This window comes from Meleagris gallopavo, chromosome 14, assembly GCF_000146605.3.
Source record: "Meleagris gallopavo isolate NT-WF06-2002-E0010 breed Aviagen turkey brand Nicholas breeding stock chromosome 14, Turkey_5.1, whole genome shotgun sequence".
NCBI lineage: Eukaryota > Metazoa > Chordata > Aves > Galliformes > Phasianidae > Meleagris > Meleagris gallopavo.
The window spans coordinates 8,687,527-8,704,621 of NC_015024.2; the positions used below are offsets into that span (position 1 = coordinate 8,687,527).

At 50.6% G+C, this 17,095-nt stretch overlaps 1 protein-coding gene across 1 annotated transcript in view; it reads left to right on the plus strand.

The window, feature by feature from the left end:
• LOC100549893 (cytochrome b-c1 complex subunit 1, mitochondrial) overlaps positions 1–8,786 on the plus strand; it is a 9,033-nt gene extending 247 nt beyond the window's left edge. The window contains exons 2-13 of the mRNA XM_010718524.2: positions 158–298; positions 884–970; positions 1,940–2,069; positions 2,854–3,052; positions 3,660–3,739; positions 3,850–3,965; positions 4,358–4,501; positions 5,241–5,401; positions 6,399–6,484; positions 6,951–7,039; positions 7,607–7,682; positions 8,550–8,786. Coding sequence (XP_010716826.1) covers positions 158–298; positions 884–970; positions 1,940–2,069; positions 2,854–3,052; positions 3,660–3,739; positions 3,850–3,965; positions 4,358–4,501; positions 5,241–5,401; positions 6,399–6,484; positions 6,951–7,039; positions 7,607–7,682; positions 8,550–8,614 — 1,374 coding nt within the window. The 3' untranslated portion in view covers positions 8,615–8,786. The remainder of the gene's footprint in view (positions 1–157; positions 299–883; positions 971–1,939; positions 2,070–2,853; positions 3,053–3,659; positions 3,740–3,849; positions 3,966–4,357; positions 4,502–5,240; positions 5,402–6,398; positions 6,485–6,950; positions 7,040–7,606; positions 7,683–8,549) is intronic.
• Positions 8,787–17,095: the final 8,309 nt, after the last annotated feature.

Consider the following 17,095-nt stretch of genomic DNA (forward strand, 5'->3'; position numbering starts at 1 on the left):
CACGGGGACGGGTGGGCCGCGAGGGGCGGATGGGAGCTGCGAGTGCGAGAAGGCCGCTTGCCCCGGCCTGGCCCGGCAGCGTGCCCAGCTGTCTGCGTGCTGGAGGCCCGTGAGGCAGAGGAGAGGTGCTGGTTGGTGCTGAGAGCTTTCATTTCAGGCGGCCCTGCTGCCTCTGACAAGGAACCGCGGTGCCGCCACCTACGCGCAGACACTCCAGAACATCCCCGAGACAAACATCACCACGCTGGACAACGGGCTGCGGGTGGCCTCGGAGGAGTCCAGCCAGCCAACGTGCACGGTAAGCCTCAGGTAGATTGAGGACTCGACGTAGTCAGCTTTGCCCAGGCTGTCACTGACTTCCCATAGTGACAAACCTGGCTTTGAACTGAAGTTTGATGAAGATTTCAGTCAAACTGTAGTAGTAGGGGGCCTAGCCTGGCTTTGTACAAGTCTGGCCAAGCTTTTGCGCTGTACTGGTTTCCTGAGCTCTGTAGTTTTTGATGTAGTCCCACATGTAAGCTGTAACTGACCAGAAGTAGTTTCATCTTTGGCTAAACTGTCAAAGGTTTTTGTGAAACTGCTATGTTAAATGCTTGAATGTGTACTGGAAATAGTTCACAGAATCACCAAGGTTGGAAAAGACCTTCAGGATCATCCAGTCCAACCATCCACTTGTCACCAATAGTACTCACAAAATCATGTCCCTCAACACGAAGCACAGAATCCAAACGTCCTCAACACTAAATCCAGTTGCTTGTTACTATTTTGGAGCTACTGTTGAAGCAGACTTCTTTTCCTTGCTGTTACACTTATGGCATGGGTCTTGAACATACTGCCTGCTTGTTTATTTTCTAATACGCGTGCTTGATATCTTTGCTGTTAGGTGGGTGTGTGGATTGGGGCGGGGAGCCGCTATGAGAATGAGAAGAACAATGGGGCTGGTTATTTCGTGGAACATCTGGCATTTAAGGTAAGACTGGGTCTGGCATAAGGCTACATGGAGACAGTGTTCCAGACGTTCACTGACATGTTAGTTCTTGCTTTGGAGGCTGTAGATATTAAAAGAGGTGTAGGTGTGAATCAAAATTAGTTCATCTGAATCTTAGAGGCTTTGAATATAGCATAACAATAAACTTTAGAAAGCATCTGGTCCGTATGGTGTTCTTTGTTTGAATGTGGGGCAACTTGCATATGTGAATAAAGGCTATCATTTATTAGTTGGTATTTTTCCTCTTAAAGGAAAAAAGTCATGAGTAAAAAGTTGGACTGATTCTCAGATGCTGTGATTCCTCACTATCCCAGCTTACTATAACACACTTATAAAACTGTGATGAAACATGTTCTCTCAGGGTAACAGGCAGAGCTGAATGCAGCATTTCTTTATAACTGTTTGTTTATCTTTGGATTTGTTAGTGGGTCAATGAAATTTGGAGACTGCATCTCAAGCTTTGCTCTCACTGTATCTGCTGAACAGGCCTGGGACTTGTTGACATAAGTCCAGCCCATGTCCCTGCAGACACCTGCAGTATCTGTGTTGCTCCCAAAGGATGAGCTCTATTTCAGAAGCCATTTTCTGCTCCTATTCTGGTGTCTTCAGAATATTGCTAGTTAAATGACTAGAAACCTGCTTCCTGTTTTTAGTGGTGACTTGTCCTTGTTTACTTACACTGATGTGATTTTTTTTCAGCCACTGTTTACTTTAGCTTAGATCTTCTCCTTCCCTTTGGGTTTCATTTGGCATTTCAAAATGCACTTCAGCCATTTTTTAGCTACATTAAATAAGCCAAGTGCCAAATATTTTGCTTTCTGCACTAGCTCTTGTTTTTTGTAAATCAAGTGACAGGTTTTATTGCATTAGGTTTTTATTGTTCTTTTTACTGCTTTATTTCAGCTGCATGGGAAAGCTATTCACTATCTCTGTATTTCTGCATACTTTTAGGGCACAAAGAAGCGTCCTTGTGCTGCCTTTGAGAAGGAAGTGGAGAGTATGGGAGCTCACTTTAATGGGTACACCTCACGTGAGCAGACTGCCTATTACATAAAAGCCTTGTCCAAGGACATGCCGAAAGGTAGGATGGCCAGTGTGAAAAAAAGCAGGTGTTTCTCCCCCACCAGTGTACTTTCTAGCAATTGACCAGGAAATGAGGCTGTTGCTGAGCAGTAAGTTGAAGATGGTATTTGGCAATTGGAGGGAGCACTACCAAGAAATGGTACTTTAAGGCTGCAAGCTCACTTGTACCTAAAAGCAGCTTTGCAAACCTCTTTTTTTCAAGCTGTGCTGTATTGCCAGAAGGCAGGGTTCAGTAGTGTGTAGTTGCTTTATGGAGCTAAGAAAATGAGGTCAGCAACAGCTACTGTGACAGAAGTGCTCAGTGCCACTCCTGTGGGTCTCGTGTGTGCTCTGTGCTACCTACTGTGTGCAGGCTCCTGTTTGGGTCAGTTTGGTCCAGAGGAGGTGGTTTGAATCAGAGCTGTTGTTATGACTCAGTCCTACTTTTGATGTGGACTATGTCATAGATATTGCAGGCTCTCCACAAGAATTCAACTTGTTTCTGCAACAGTACCTTGATTCTGGTGTGCATCACCTTCTGTGTTTGTTACCTTCTGCCAGCTTTCTGCTGGCAATGGTGAACTATCACAGATGCTTGGCAAGCTGATTTAGAGATTTCTTCATACTAAAACTGTGTTATTTGTCCTTCTCTGATGCTGTGAGAATGGATATGTTGTGTTGTGCCACCATCCCAGCAGTTTATTTCCCCCCTTGCTGTATCCCTGCTGTCTGTCTTTTCTCCTTTCAGCAGTGCTGGGTAGCAGTCAGGCAGCAAGACTGCTAATGTAGCAAATATGTTGCAGTGGTTGAGCTTCTGGCTGACGTTGTGCAGAACTGTGCACTGGAGGAATCTCAGATCGAGAAGGAGCGTGGTGTCATCCTTCAGGAGCTCAAAGAAATGGACAGTGACTTGACAAACGTTACCTTTGATTATCTTCATGCCACTGCTTTCCAAGGCACTGCACTGGCCCGCACCGTCGAGGGGACCACAGAGAACATCAGGTAAGCTATAGATTGGTTGCATTATATAGCTTGTAGCTTCAGTCCTTGGGGTGCATAACTCCTTCAAGGAAATCAGTCGGAGTGTATGCAAGGAATAAGTGAGACTGTATGTGGAGGTGATATGTGCCCATGGGGTTCTTGTGTCTTGACTGTGTTTTCCATCTGGATGCTGGTAAATGTGTAATGCTGCACATGTTCTTCTCTAGAATCAGTCTTTGTGCAAGATCTGATGCTGGTAGGGCTTGGCTGAACCTTTTCCCATACTTTTTGGCTTGATACCTTTAGAGGCATTAAGAGCATTAAAGCGGTGGCCTCAAGCATACACACCTGTTAGAGCCTTGGTTTCCCTGTGACCAAGGGTTGAAACTCTAGTCTGCGTGTGAACACTGTCTTTAACTCTTCCTCTTGACCACCTGTTTCCAGTCTCTGTGTTCCAGAATTAGAGTGCAGGCAATAAAGGCAGTACAGTTGTACTTCAGGAAAGTAGGATTACCCTATAACTAACTGAATCAACAGCATCACTTTTTTCCTCTACACGGTGTATTCAGTCTCTTATCCCTCCAACTCTGAGAAGCTGATATATTAGGTATTTCTTTGTGCTTTCTAGGCATCTGACCCGAGCAGACCTAGCTTCATATATTGATACTCACTTCAAGGCACCTCGTATGGTCCTGGCAGCTGCTGGAGGTAAGCCCTAGATTCTTGAGACTCCGGTGATCAACCCCCTGGCATGCATCTCTAATGTAAAATAACATGATTTTACTAAATGGGGTTCTATAAAATTCCCTTATTGCCAGGTATTTCTCACAAGGAACTGGTAGATGCAGCTAGGCAGCACTTCAGTGGGGTGTCTTCTACGTACAAAGAAGATGCTGTGCCTATTCTGCCACACTGTCGTTTCACAGGGAGTGAGGTAAAGTTGTTTTCATTCCAGTCAAAACAAGCAGCTGTTGCCAAACTGTTGAATGGATACGAGACTAGCTGTAGTTGCTCCTGTTCATGCATCTCAGAAGCTGATAGCACAGCATGTTGGTAGTGTTCCCATGTTCTGTTCTTTAGGCTTATTGCCACGATATGTTGGGTTTTAGATAGAAACAAAGTCTAGTAAGAATGTGAGGCTGTTGCTCACATCACCTAATGGAAATACTTCATCGGAGCAAGTGATTTGTTCTATAGAGCCTGAGGCAATTTTATTTCACTGGGATAGTATTAAGTTCTCCAGTTTGTCAACTTGGCATTGCAGCAGACTGCAGACAAAATCTCCATGCTCAGTCAGCTCTTCCCTGTTCCTTGGTGACTTCCCAGATCCGTGCCAGAGACGATGCTCTGCCCGTTGCCCATGTTGCTCTTGCTGTGGAGGGGCCAGGGTGGGCTGATCCCGACAACGTTGTCCTCCATGTGGCAAATGCCATCATTGGACGCTATGACCGCACGTTTGGAGGTGGCAAGGTAAGAGACCTGGGAATGTGACAGGGAGAGCCTGGAGCCTTTTCTGCAGAATATTCTGGAGCCACCGGATGAAAGTGATTTATGGGAGGCTGTTCGTTTAGTTTCCGGCTGTGGTCAGAAATATGGAAAATAGAAGTTTAATTGAAGCTAACCCATAATAGTTTTTAAGATGTGATGCTAGGAAATGAGTTGAGCCTTTTCTGCTGTTTGGAAGAAATTCCGGTGATGAATTCTCAGCAGCTTTTCCTGCCTTCTTAACCTGACTGCTCGGTCAGGAGGGTGATGGTAGAAACAGGGCAGAGTAATCTGTAGTCTTGTGATGCAAGCCTGCCTTGCAGATGTAAAGCAGTTGGAACTTATATAAAGCCCCAGTACTACATCCTTTCTTGTCTATAATTTGTCTTGAGTGCTAACCCCTTGTCTGTGTTAACCACTGCTACTGGGAAGCCTTGTACTTGCCATTTTCTCCACTCATATCGTGGTATATGTACCAGTTCCTCATCTGCTGCTGGGAAGAGAAAAGATTTTGCTGTATAGACTTCTAGGCCATTGTATGTGGCTTTTCCAACTGTGACTCTCATCTGTTGCCCACATGAAGGGCCTAAATTAAGCTCTCCTTTGAAAAGTGTTACACTCTGTCTTGTCTGCGGTCCTTGTGAAAACAGCTCAGGGGGAAAGAATTTGAGCTCTGAGGAGGCTGTCCGGTTGAAGTGGCTGATGATATCTCCTTCCTTTACAGCACCAGTCCAGCAGACTAGCTGCGCTTGCTGTGGAGCATAAACTCTGCCACAGTTTCCAGACGTTCAACACCTCCTACTCTGATACTGGCCTTTTTGGTTTTCATTTTGTTGCTGATCCTCTGTCTGTAGATGATATGATGTTTTGTGCTCAGGGCGAGTGGTAAGTACAACTTTGGCAAAAGATCTGACCTTGTGGGAGTGTAAGCTGGTGGAGGTCATGTCTGGCCTCCAGAGTGCTGCATCTTTGCATGAATGCCTCAGTAACTTGCGTTCTGGTTATGTGATCCTGTCAGTGATTTCTGTAATTGTGTCAGGATTGCTTTTGAGGATTTAAATCCCTTTGGGTTCTTCGGGTCTTTGGCTCATAGCTTCCACACATCAGCACTGAGGCTTTGGCTCTTTCTGTACAAGTAAGACCATTCCTTAAAGAGAGGGCTCTCCGAGGCACAAAAGACATGTATTTGCTGTCTTGTTAGGTTTGGGCAAAGCAGGCAGAGTCTGTGTCTTCCAAACGGTTGTGTTGTGACTGACACATGCCTTGCTGCTGGAGCCATGCCAGCATTTGTGGCCTTCTGTTGGTCTTATTCTGTATACATATGTGCCATTAATGGTTCAAGGTTGCATCTGAGCTTCAGAGCCGTGCTGTGCTGTGAATGGAGCAGATGGAGTTAGCCCTTGCCCCAGAGACGTTGCGGTTGGCAGGGGAGGAAGGGATTTAGCAGCTGGAGTCCAAACAGACTCTATATAACTGTCGTATTCTTTCAGCATCAGTTTCCATAGCAGCTTGGCATGTGTGGGAATAGCTGACACGCCTGCCTTCTCTTGTGATAGCATACCACAGACCGCTTGCTGCTGTGCCTGATAGGCAAGCTAGAGTCGACACCAGAGCTGCTTAGACCTTTGTGAGTGCAACTCAGCATGTAAACTGTTGGCTGATATTCCCTGCCTATCAGCTTCAGCTCTTTCCCTTGCCTCCTGCTGTTCGTTGCTCTCTATTTCTTAGCTACACTATGGTGGTCAGGAATGAATCTCAGGCCTGCAAGACAAGTGATGCTAATAGCATATTTCTGCAGACTTGGGAAAGGGAAGAATGCACTTTCTGTCTGAACAGACAAACGCCTCTAAGAGCTTTGGTGGTCCTCCTATATCTTTTGCAGGATGCGTCTGTGCACTAGCACCACAGAGTCAGAGGTGAAGAGAGCCAAGAACTATCTGCGAAGTGCCATGGTGGCTCAGCTAGATGGTATGTTCTGCTTTATAGAATAAAAGCTGTTCAGTGGTTTTGGATCTCTAGTGGGGAGTGGGAGCTCTGCTGGATATGTTACAGTACTATTGGCAGGTGCTGGGCAAAACTCCCTTTCTCCTTCTCTTCTCCTTGTGTGGTTTCAAAGTAGCTGATCACAGCCTGTTCTGCTACAGGCTTGCTTTGACTCTGTAAACTTGTCGTTTTCTTGCTGCAAGTGAATAATACATACTTACTGTTTGGTGAATTTGGAATTTAGAGGTTCAAACAGGTCTGCCTTGGCAGTAATGCTTTGGAGATCAGGAAGAGAGTTTGCATTGCTTAATTCCTGCTGAAGCTGCTTAGCGTGATTACTGTGACTTCATTAGAACCTGGTTAATGGCCAGAGTTGTCTGCTTTGGCTGATGATCAGGCTGTGAAATTTGGGAAGCCATTCAACTTTGCTGACAGTATCTTCACCATCTAGGTACTACTCCAGTGTGTGAAACAATTGGAAGCCATCTCTTAAATTACGGACGCCGTATCTCTCTGGAGGAATGGGATTCCAGGATTTCTGTAGGTATCCGTTTGTTTTCTTTGGGAGTCCTGAGCACACTTGGCACTGCCATTTTTCTGGCCTTAGTTTGCCTCAGTAATGCAAGGCTTACTTCTCCCTTAGGTATGCTGCCTGGAGCCCAGGCAGTCAGGTCACTAGTAGGAGTATAGTAGAGTACTGGCAAAGACTCGATGTATCCTGTGACCTTATGTCTAAATCCACTCCATCCCAGCAGGAGGACATACAGCTTTGGTAAACAGCCCAACTTGAAATTCCTTTAACAGTTTCCCTAGAGGTGGCCACCCTCTAATTTGTATTGTTCTGTAGCTACTGTACCCCTTTGGAGCCTTCAGATTTTGGACTGCCATGTCTTCAGTGCCCTCAGAGGAGTGCACTGTGTGCATAGCCCTCAAGAGTAGCATTAGCTATCCTTGCAGACCAGGGCTGGACAGTTGGTGTGGATGGCCCCCGTGGATCCAACAGCACGTTTTTAATTATCTTGATATGTAATAACAGTAGTAACTTCAAGCTTTGAGAAATCTAAGTCTGCCAAAAGGGTAATGTATTGCTTGTTTATTACTCATTAGGCTGTTGATGCAAAAATGGTGAGGGATGTATGCAGTAAATACATCTATGACAAATGCCCAGCGCTTGCAGCAGTTGGTAAGTGACCAGTCAGTCTTCTGGGGTAGCTTAATAAATGGGGTGATCAAGAGCTGAACAGAAGTGAAGTGCAGGCACTTCTTATACGTCTGTTTTGGCCTCTTAACTGCTCTGGCTCTGTTATTACCCTCCTGCCTCTGAACGTTAGGTGTGCCAAAGCACGTTTGCCAGGAGATCAAACCTGGAGGTGATGGAGACGCAATGACTATGAGCTGCTGGCCGTCCTCCCACCTGTGCTTGATGTGGAGCTGTGACTAAGACTGGGAGTCCCGTAGCTGGGTGTGGGTCCAGTGGCATCTGCCAGGTGTCCTTACCCTGGGGTCATGGTGGTTTATGTAAGGGAAGCAAAGGGGCCCAGTCCTCTTGTGCTGCTCTGGCATGTCTGTCTGGCCAAGGATAAATTCCTTTCAGAAAACCTGCCTGAGCAGCTCAGCTCTGCTGCCTCCTCCTTCCTGCGTTGTGGATTCCCCTCCTCCTTGCAGTTGCTTACTCTGGGCCTGCAAAGTAGAGCAGTGCAGAAGGGAGAGGATTTTCAAGCAGGAAGTAGGAAAGAATTAGCCAAAATTTCCATTATTTGGTGGCTCCCTGCATTTCATATTGTATGTGAAGCTGTACTGGCTGTTGTGGAAGAACACGAGCAAAGAACCTATTTTGAGGGGGAAAAAAATAGCAATAGTTTCTCTGTCAGGAGGTGGCATTTGCCAGTTTTCCTGATTCAGGTTTGAGCTGCAGTTACCTGGTTTTGCACGTAGCTGTTCTGGATTATGAGCACAGTATACTCTGCCACCATCTGCTTTACAGCCATGGGAAACCACACAGTGATTTTAATTACAGCTCCAGTGACTAACTCTTGCTCTGTTCGCTCAGGTCCCATTGAACAGCTGTTGGATTACAACCGTATCCGCAGTGGCATGTATTGGATCCGTCTTTAGGATGTGTCCCTGCTGGATGGAACAATGAAGCTCTGTACTGTGACAGGGTTCCCAGGATTGTCTGTGGCTCTGAATGTCTTGTGTACTGGGACAAGGAGGAGTCCTATCAAAATGGCTGTCTTCTTGGTGTTAAATGTATAATAAAAAAAAAAGATAAATATATCTTATGTGAGGTTGGTTCTGCTAGGCACTGACTGTCTTGTTGGGCTGCATATGCTGGCATTGTTGATCTGACCAAACTGGTGAGGTATGGGACCAGTAAGTCTTGGTTTGTCAGAGCTCGTGCTAGAAACTTGTCTGTCTGCAGCTCCTCACTCTGTCCTGAGCTGGCACTGTCCTGCCATGCCAGCAGTCTTGTCTTTAGGCTGGCTGCAGGGTCTCTTCCCTGGTATGAAACTGCCGAGGTAGCTCTGGCTGTGCTGTGGAGTGGCAGCATGGTCAAATAGGGGTTATAGCATTCCTGCTTTGTAGAAATGAGAATGAAGGTCCCTCACCCAAGAGGACTTCTGTGCTCTCATTACTGCTTGTGAAAGAGATCAGAATGTATCTTCCTGGCCCTGAGGTGTGATGGTAATGTTTGTGTCCTTTCTGTTTGTTACCCTTTTGTTGGGTTGGCTGCCTCCCTGGGAAAAGCTGTTTGTGTAATGTCTCTCTCCTTGATTAGTTTCAACTGACCAGCTGAGTCCCTGCCACCTGCTTTAATTGATGAAGGTGATCAACCTGGCCTTGCCTGACGCTGCCTCAGTGCAGCTGAGCAGAATCAGGACTTTTGAGGAGCTAGAACTGTTGCTAGACAATCACTTTTCAAGAGCCCTTATTGGGATGTGGTGCCTGTCATCTTTAGGAATTTGGTTGCTGTAAGCTAGTTCAGTGAGGACTTGTCTACATGTTCCTCATACAGATGAGCCACCATCCATCCAGACAGTCCCACCCATCTGTACTGAAGTATAGAATGACCTGTCCTACACCTGGAAGATATCTCAAAGTCTGACTAGCTGGAAGAGCTACCTGGATGCTCCTGTATTTTGCCCTCGGGAAGTTGAAGGCAGAACTGAAAGCAGAAAGGATGAAACCAAGCAGAGGGTTTGAAGGGCAGCTTCCCACCAGGTGGCACTAGCTTACACTGGGAAGCTGCAAGGTTCTCATTTTTGCCTCTGGAATAGGTCTCCCAGGGATTCTCGTTTAATTTCCAGGTGCTGCCCTGACAAGTGGGATTTAAAAATAGTGTAAAAGTTTCTAAGAGTTAGTCATTACACTTGAGACTAATCCAGTGTACTAAATCATTTGTGCTGAATCTGGATTCTTGAGGAGAGAGTCAGTGTGTCTGAACTCATTGCGTATACTAGGCAAGTTTGAAACTGTTAAATGTTCTCTCTGCAATTTGGATTTAACTACCATCGCAAGCTCTGGCTCGTTGTAAGTGCACTGAGGGCTGCAAAACTAAACAAGCTCACTTATGCCTTGTGGAACCACTAAATTGCTCTGCCTTGGGTTTGTGATTGCAATTAGCCTGTAATCCTCCTGACTTCCATTGCTTGCTATATTTTTTCCCCCTTGGTGATCTTTCTTTCCTTGTATTTTTCACCAACTGCAAAGCACTCTGGCAGAAGTACATTGTTGCTTCAGCATTTCCTACACCTTTTCTTTGTTGGAGGGTTCTTGGGAAGGGTTTTCCTTGCAGCCCCTCCTGCACTACTTTGTACTGAGGAACAGATTCAACCCCCTCTGCAATTGTTGCTCTGCAGACTGCTTTGTTTCTGTGCAGAAGAGGCGGGTGATGCAGAGCAGTGTGCTCCCAGCATGTCAGTGAGAACTCACCCCCAGCAGCTAGAGCTCTGCAAGGCTGCCTGTGTTATGCAGTGCTGGAAGGGTGGTTTTTTTGTTTGTTTTTTTGTTTCGTTTGTTTCCCCCCCCCCCCCCACATGCTTTTATCCATGCGGAAATGTATCTGATCTGGAGTAGAATCTGTGCTCTAGTGAGCAGCGTTGTGTGCAGAACCTTAGTGAGGGGCTTGGGAAGCATATCCTGGAACTTGGGCAGGCTCATCAGATATTTGGCAGCTGAGTCCCTGTGCTGGAGGAGTGAAGCCCTGATCCAGTTGGCAGGTCGCCACTGTTTGAGCCACAGGCTGTGTTTCTGTTCCACCATTAGAGCAGCCTTAGTCCAAGAGAATCCAACCTGGGAAGTGTCTGGCACAACAGAAGCATCTGATCAAAATGTTTTTCCTGAACCTTGAAAAAGTGAGGTGTTTTCCTGGACCTCTCTCCTCCCCTTCCTGTGGTTCCCACTGTCTGGTGAAGGACAGCAGCAGTGCCAAAGGAGGAGTTGGAACCATCCCTAGAACAGGACAATTCGCTGAAACTGGAGATGGCCTGGGTGACCTAATAAATCTGTTTCCTGGCTGCCTGGACAATGCAGGATTGTTTGTCGGGGCTCTTTGACCAGTCTAGTTCTCAATGGCTGAAGTGTTTTATTTTGCTATTTCACTTGAAAGATTAGTTGGGATCCCATTATGTGCTGATAAACTTCATTTGATGTAGGAATTGGCCTTGGCTACCTCCTCTTCTGCGCAGTTAAATGTCTCATCCTTCCTCCATACAGTTCCCTCTTTGAAGCTTACACCCTCCACTACCTCCAGGCAATCATCTTCCCTCTGACACCTTGAGAGGAGGGTTTGGGAAGGAGGATCCTTTGTGCACGTATACCCAAGGCTGTGTGAAGCCATCTGCGCAGTACCTCAATGATTTTTTCCCACCATGCTGCAGCCTTGCACTGGGGGATGTAGCAAGGAAAGCTCTCAGTACCCCCCCACATGTGGGGCAGGGGCAGCTGTACAGGGTGGGTCTGCCTGTGCAGCAGGCAGCCCCTTTGATATGTGAGCTGCTTGTTGGGGATGTGGGCGCTTGCCAAGAGACGTGGACTGCAGCAGCCAATTGTCGGTAGTTGCCTCACCTGAACTAATTACCCCCACCCCCCGGAAAGTACAGTTGATACTAATCATAGGTGCTGAGCCAAGCCTGTCCTCGGGGAACCGGGGAGGTTTGGAGCCGTGCCTCTGCTCGGTGCCAGTGAGCTGCTGGGAGGAGAGAGCCCTCAGCCCTCCGGGCCAGTTCTCCACCAGCTCTCCCGCTGAGGCTCACAAGAAGGTTGAATGTTCCTTATGATGCAGCATCGCCACAGCAAAGGTCAAGGTTGCTGGGGTGAGGTGGTACCAGCAAGTGGCAGACCTGCACCTTGCCGTGCCTTCTGTGCCACATGTGGACATGGCACACCAGGAGAACAGCGCTGCCTGCATGTGTATCCTGAAATCCCCTATGGAAACGGCTCATCTAAAGCTGTGGTGCATTCTTTGCTCGGAAAAGAAGCGGACAAAGGGCCCATCCAGGCCTGACTGCCAGCTCCAGCCATCCCCGGCGGTGTGAGATTGAGTGGGGCACGGTGCAGGACTTGTCAGCATTGTCTCTGCTCTTTCTTCAGCAGCCTGGGTGGAAGGGGATGAGCTGAGCTGGATATCCTCATTAAAGCTGCCTTACCCCACACGCCACTCAATGAGGATCAGTGGTTCTCGCTTTTCATCTCTCCAGCTCCATTCCATCATGTGTTTTCTGGATGCCCTGTATTGCCTGCTGGAGCTGCTTGCTGAACTTCCTGCACACTGGAATGATTTAAGGCTCTGTATGAGAATCATACAGCACAGGGACAGCAGTTGGATCGAATGCCATGTGACCTGATTGGGGCAAGGCTAATTATGTAATTAAGATATTGAAACACGAGCTTGAATACTAGAGTGCTATACCAGGAAGTTCCAGCATCAGGATGCTGAGCCTTCAGCTTGCTAGGCACCACTCACCCAACTGTCTATGGAGAGCTGGCACTCGGAGTGGTCCTCAGGTGCAGTGTTTGTAACAAACTGTATTAGTGTTGCGTGTGATTTCCTGCATATGTGCACCTTGGGTGAAGGGTGAGCACTTGGATAAAGCTGCAAAGGAAATGCGCTGCCTCTCCCTTATGTGTTACGTTTAGATTAGGGGTTGACGCTTTTTGGATTGGAGGATGGAGGGGGTTCTTCATTATTTTAATGCTTTACCTAGGGAACTAGCTTTGTGTTGCTTCAAGATTTAGGATTTAGGATTTGATACGCGTTCAGCTTCAGAAAACTGGTGTTCTGACCTCAGCATCCAACTCAGCAGTGCGCTGATTCACGGCAGGTGCTGCCCTGGCTCATTGGGCATGGAGTGATGCCAGCGCACCCAGCTCTGTGTGCCCTGCGCCCAGGCTCCACGTGGCAGCTCTGCACTCCCACTCCTTCCCCACCACTGCAAGGCTGAAGGCCCCCCCTATCCCAAACCACATGTGGTCATGGCTGTCCCGCTTCCCCACTTTGTTTATAGTTGTTCCAGATGTGCTGCACTTGGCCGCAGCCCCAGTGACGTGGGGACACAGCCATCCCCTGCTGCCTTGCACGCAGCTGTGACTCACAGGTGAGCGTGGCATCGCTGTGAGAGCCCCCAGTTGTTCCTATATTTGTCCCCGTGGGTACAGAACTCCTGTCCTCTGCCTTCCCAGTGCTGTTCCCTGCCTGTGGGGCTGAGGGTCCTCGCGTGCGCCGTGCGGCCGCCGGCCCCATGCCAAGGCGGTGACGCAGCTCTTCTGCTCACGGAGATATGAAGTCATCCCGGATGGGTCCACACAGGGGATGAGTTCCCATGGTGACAGACAGCGATGCACCCTGGCGGGGCAGGGCGGATGTTTGGTCCTTTTTATTCTTTTCTTCTGGAGATGGGCGCCCAGCCAAAGAGCCGAAGGAGCAATGGCACAGCCTCTCAGGGGAGAGCGCCGAGGACAAGTCTGGTCCCGTGTGCTGCGCAAATCCTTCTGCAACACAGATCCCTGTGTCCACAACAGGGCTGCTCCCATCCCTCTGCAGTCTCCATTCCTCGGCCGTGGGATGTCCCAGCAGAGCGCTGCCCAGAGTTTTATCCTTCCCATACACCATGCATGCTGCAGGCAGCTTTAAATGGAGGTGCCGCTGGCAACCCGATGTTGCTAACTGTTGTAAGCAGTATGGATGCACAACGTCATCCTGCAGGTAAAGCAGTGTGTGCCATTACTTATGTGTCTTGACCCAAGGTGTGCGTAGGGACACCTTCTCAAACACCCCTGTGCAGCACTGTGCGATGGGGACTCTGCGTGAGCGCTGCCAGAACTCCCCTGGAGCCACATGTCCCTTCTAGAGGGGTGTGGGTATGGGTTGTGAAACACTTTAATAGAGGCAGGGAGGAAGCATTGAGCAACCACCCCATCCTCCTGGCACTGGGATTTGCAGCCCAGGCTGGAAATAAGGGAGATTGGTACAGGACTGTACAAAGAGGAGGGGGTGCAGGGGTGTAGGGCTGGGACAGCTGAGCTGAGCAACCTCTCTTACATACCTGCAGAGCTGGGCCCAAGCAGTGGTCACCTCTGCTGTTGTCTGAAGGAAGAACAAACCCGCAGAGCCCTGTAAGGCTGTGCACCAGATCACCCCGATGTGTGCCTGCGGAGCCCGCGGGCAGGGCAGGGCAGGGAGCTCAGTGATCGCAGCTGTACCGACGTGCCCCCAGGGCGGGTGCTTTGCTGCTGCAAAGCAGCAGCAGATGGAGACTTGTGCCAGGACCCAAGGGGTGAACACGGGGAAATTTAGCACCCATGTAGAATGCAGGGGTAGCTTTGCTGCTCCCCATCCCTTGTGCTTCCGTCCATCCCCATGAGCAAGCTGGGTTCCCTCCGCACAGCCGTATCCTGCTGTGGGTGGGGGCAACGGGGCTGGGAGCAGCTTGTGCTCAGGACCATGGAGCTGAATTTCTGCAGGATGAACCGGGCTGCATGGGTGGTCCCCTGCAGCTGGAGCACTACATCCCCTCCCTACTGTCCCCCTCTGCTTTCCCAGAGCCTGACTGGGGCTTCTCGATTCTAGCATGCTGGGATGGCCACGAACCAGCAGCGAGAGCATCCCTCGGGGCAGAGAAGGGCTTTCTGCTTGAGGTGTTGCCCTGCTGCGCCGTGGCTTCGTGACATGGGGTGCCACGAGGTGCGCGCCCCTCCCCGCCCCCCCCAGCACAGAGCAGCCATGCCATGCTTTGCCGGGACAGCCGGCGGCTGCTGATGGGAGACATTCCTGGAGCTTGTCCCAACCGGCCTCGCTGCGGGCGGCCCCCCCAGTCCCTCCTCCCCGCGTAGCACCAGCCCCCAGCTGTCCCAGCCCCGTGCACTCAGCCCAGTGGTAGAGCTGAACCCCCACCAGCTCATGATGGAGTGGAAGCCGCTCCCTCCCTCTCTGCCTGCCCCTGTTGGAGATGCCAGGCAGGGATCTCTGCAGCCTGCGCATCCCTTGCTGTTGGGAAGGAGCGAGAGCCGCCACACTGCATGCATGCGCACATACACAGGCTTTGCTGCCGGACTGCAAAGGAATCCCATCCGGAATCCCATCCAGGCTTCGCTCCCCGCTCATAGCACAGCGGAGCTGATGGCAGTGCTCTGGAGCAAAGCAGTGCAGATCTGCAGCCCAAAGCCCCGCTCCAGCTGTGCCGCGTGACTCACTGCTCGGCATGATGTGGGGTTGGAACTGCACCCCAGGCTGCAGAAAGCAGCTTTTCTCTCCCTTCCCATTAAGCCGGCGGTGAGGGCGTCTGCCAGGCACGCGCAGGGCAGGGAGAGGCTCAGCCCTGGTGCTTTGCGTGTGCCTGTGCTCAGCAGGGCGAGGGGCTGCAGGGCGTGGGGCTGGGGCTAAGAGAAGGGTTAGAGTTAGGGTTAGGATCAGGTTTACACGCTTTGATCAATGCCATCAGGAGGACCACGTGCTCCCTTGGGGCCAGCCCTGCCAGGATATGGGGAACCCCAGGCGTAGACTGCAGGAACCAGCACTGGCTGCGGGACCTTGAGGGTTGGGAAAGGACTGACAGCAGCTTTGAGGATGTTCCAGTGGGACTGGGGAGGCTGTCGTTGCAGGGCACGGGCCTGGGGCTGCAGGAACAAAGGGTGGATGGAAGAGTAGAAGGAGGGTTTAGGAATTGAAGCTTGGAGTTGAGGGAATGCCTGCAGTGGGGTTCTTTGGTGGAGATAGGGCTGCCGCTCCCCCCAGTGTGACTCACACACACCTGGTGCTCCCCCTCCGGAGGCACAGATTCCTTCCCCAGTCCTGGTATGCGGGGGAGCCTGGAAGCGCCAACAGTCCCTCGTGCTGCAGAGGGGGGCTTGCAGCTTTTAGGGTTCCCTTCATACCCTGCATAGGGATGCTACTGCAGGGCTCTCGCCATGGCCACTGCCCCTTGGCAGGTTTGGCTACGCTGTCGGGCCCAGGGCGGTTGCAGAGCATCAGTGTGTGCCCAGCTCTGCCTGTGCACCAGTGACCCTAAGCTGCTCCGCCAGCGCCGGGCCCAGGGCCAGCGGCAGAACCCTTGGCAGACCCCTCCACTCTCTGATTAATGAAGTCCCTGTCTAATTGGGACAGGCCATCTTGCCTTCATTAAACAAACTGTGGTGGGAGGAGGGCTTGTGGACGGCCCTGACCTGGGATCAGGCCCACGGCCGTGGGGCAGTTGGAGGACACCTGTGGCCATGGTGACCTTTGAAGCAGATTTAGGGGCCTCATGAAGGTTGGCTGCAGAGAGGATTGGGATGATCTGCTCATGTTGCCTCTAAGAGAAGAGGGGCACCTCCACTCCTCCCGTGCTCAGAACAGCGTGCTCCTGGGAAAGCTGCCTGCAGCTGCCCCGGGCATCCCTGTTTGGTGGCAGGTGGCCCTGTCTCAGCCCCTAGATGTGAGGTGACCCCTCGCCACCTCCCTGGTGCCCACGGGAAGATGCCCCTGGAACCGTGCTGGCACTCAGAGGAGAGACTCTAGGCTGCTGTCCTCACATGAGGCCACAAGGGTACAGCTACACGGGGTGCTGGGAAACAGGGAGGTGACATGGGACATGCTAGCGCCCATCAGCGTGGGTCAACCCAATGGGAACAAGCAGGCTGGAGGATGGGGCACCCTGATGGACCACACATGGCCCTGCCATAGGTGGGAGGCACCCGGTGTCCTCCAGCTCACCACCTTGCTGAGCATCCTCTCTTGCAGTCACCCCAGCTGCAGTTCTCTGTTTTTGGGACAGTTCTCAGTCACAGCTTCCTCCACACTTGGCACCAAGAGGTGGTGCCCAGGACAGGAGGGATCCTACAGCTGCTCCCCCCGCCCCATGGTGTCACAGGAACCGTCCTAGCACCAGCTGGGATGGAGACGCTGGAAGGAAAAGGCTCCATGGTGCAGGGGGCCCTTTTGGCTCGGCACTGAGGCCTCTTTTGGAACTCGCGGAGAAAACCCCCCGGGGGCCTGACCCGGTCCCGGTCCCGATCCCGGCGTGGAGGGCTCTTCTCTATCCTTCCCGGTACATTTTAGGGTGAAAAGCCAGAAAAAACGCACCTTCCTGCCCTGATCCCGCCCTCCCATGGGAGCGGGTG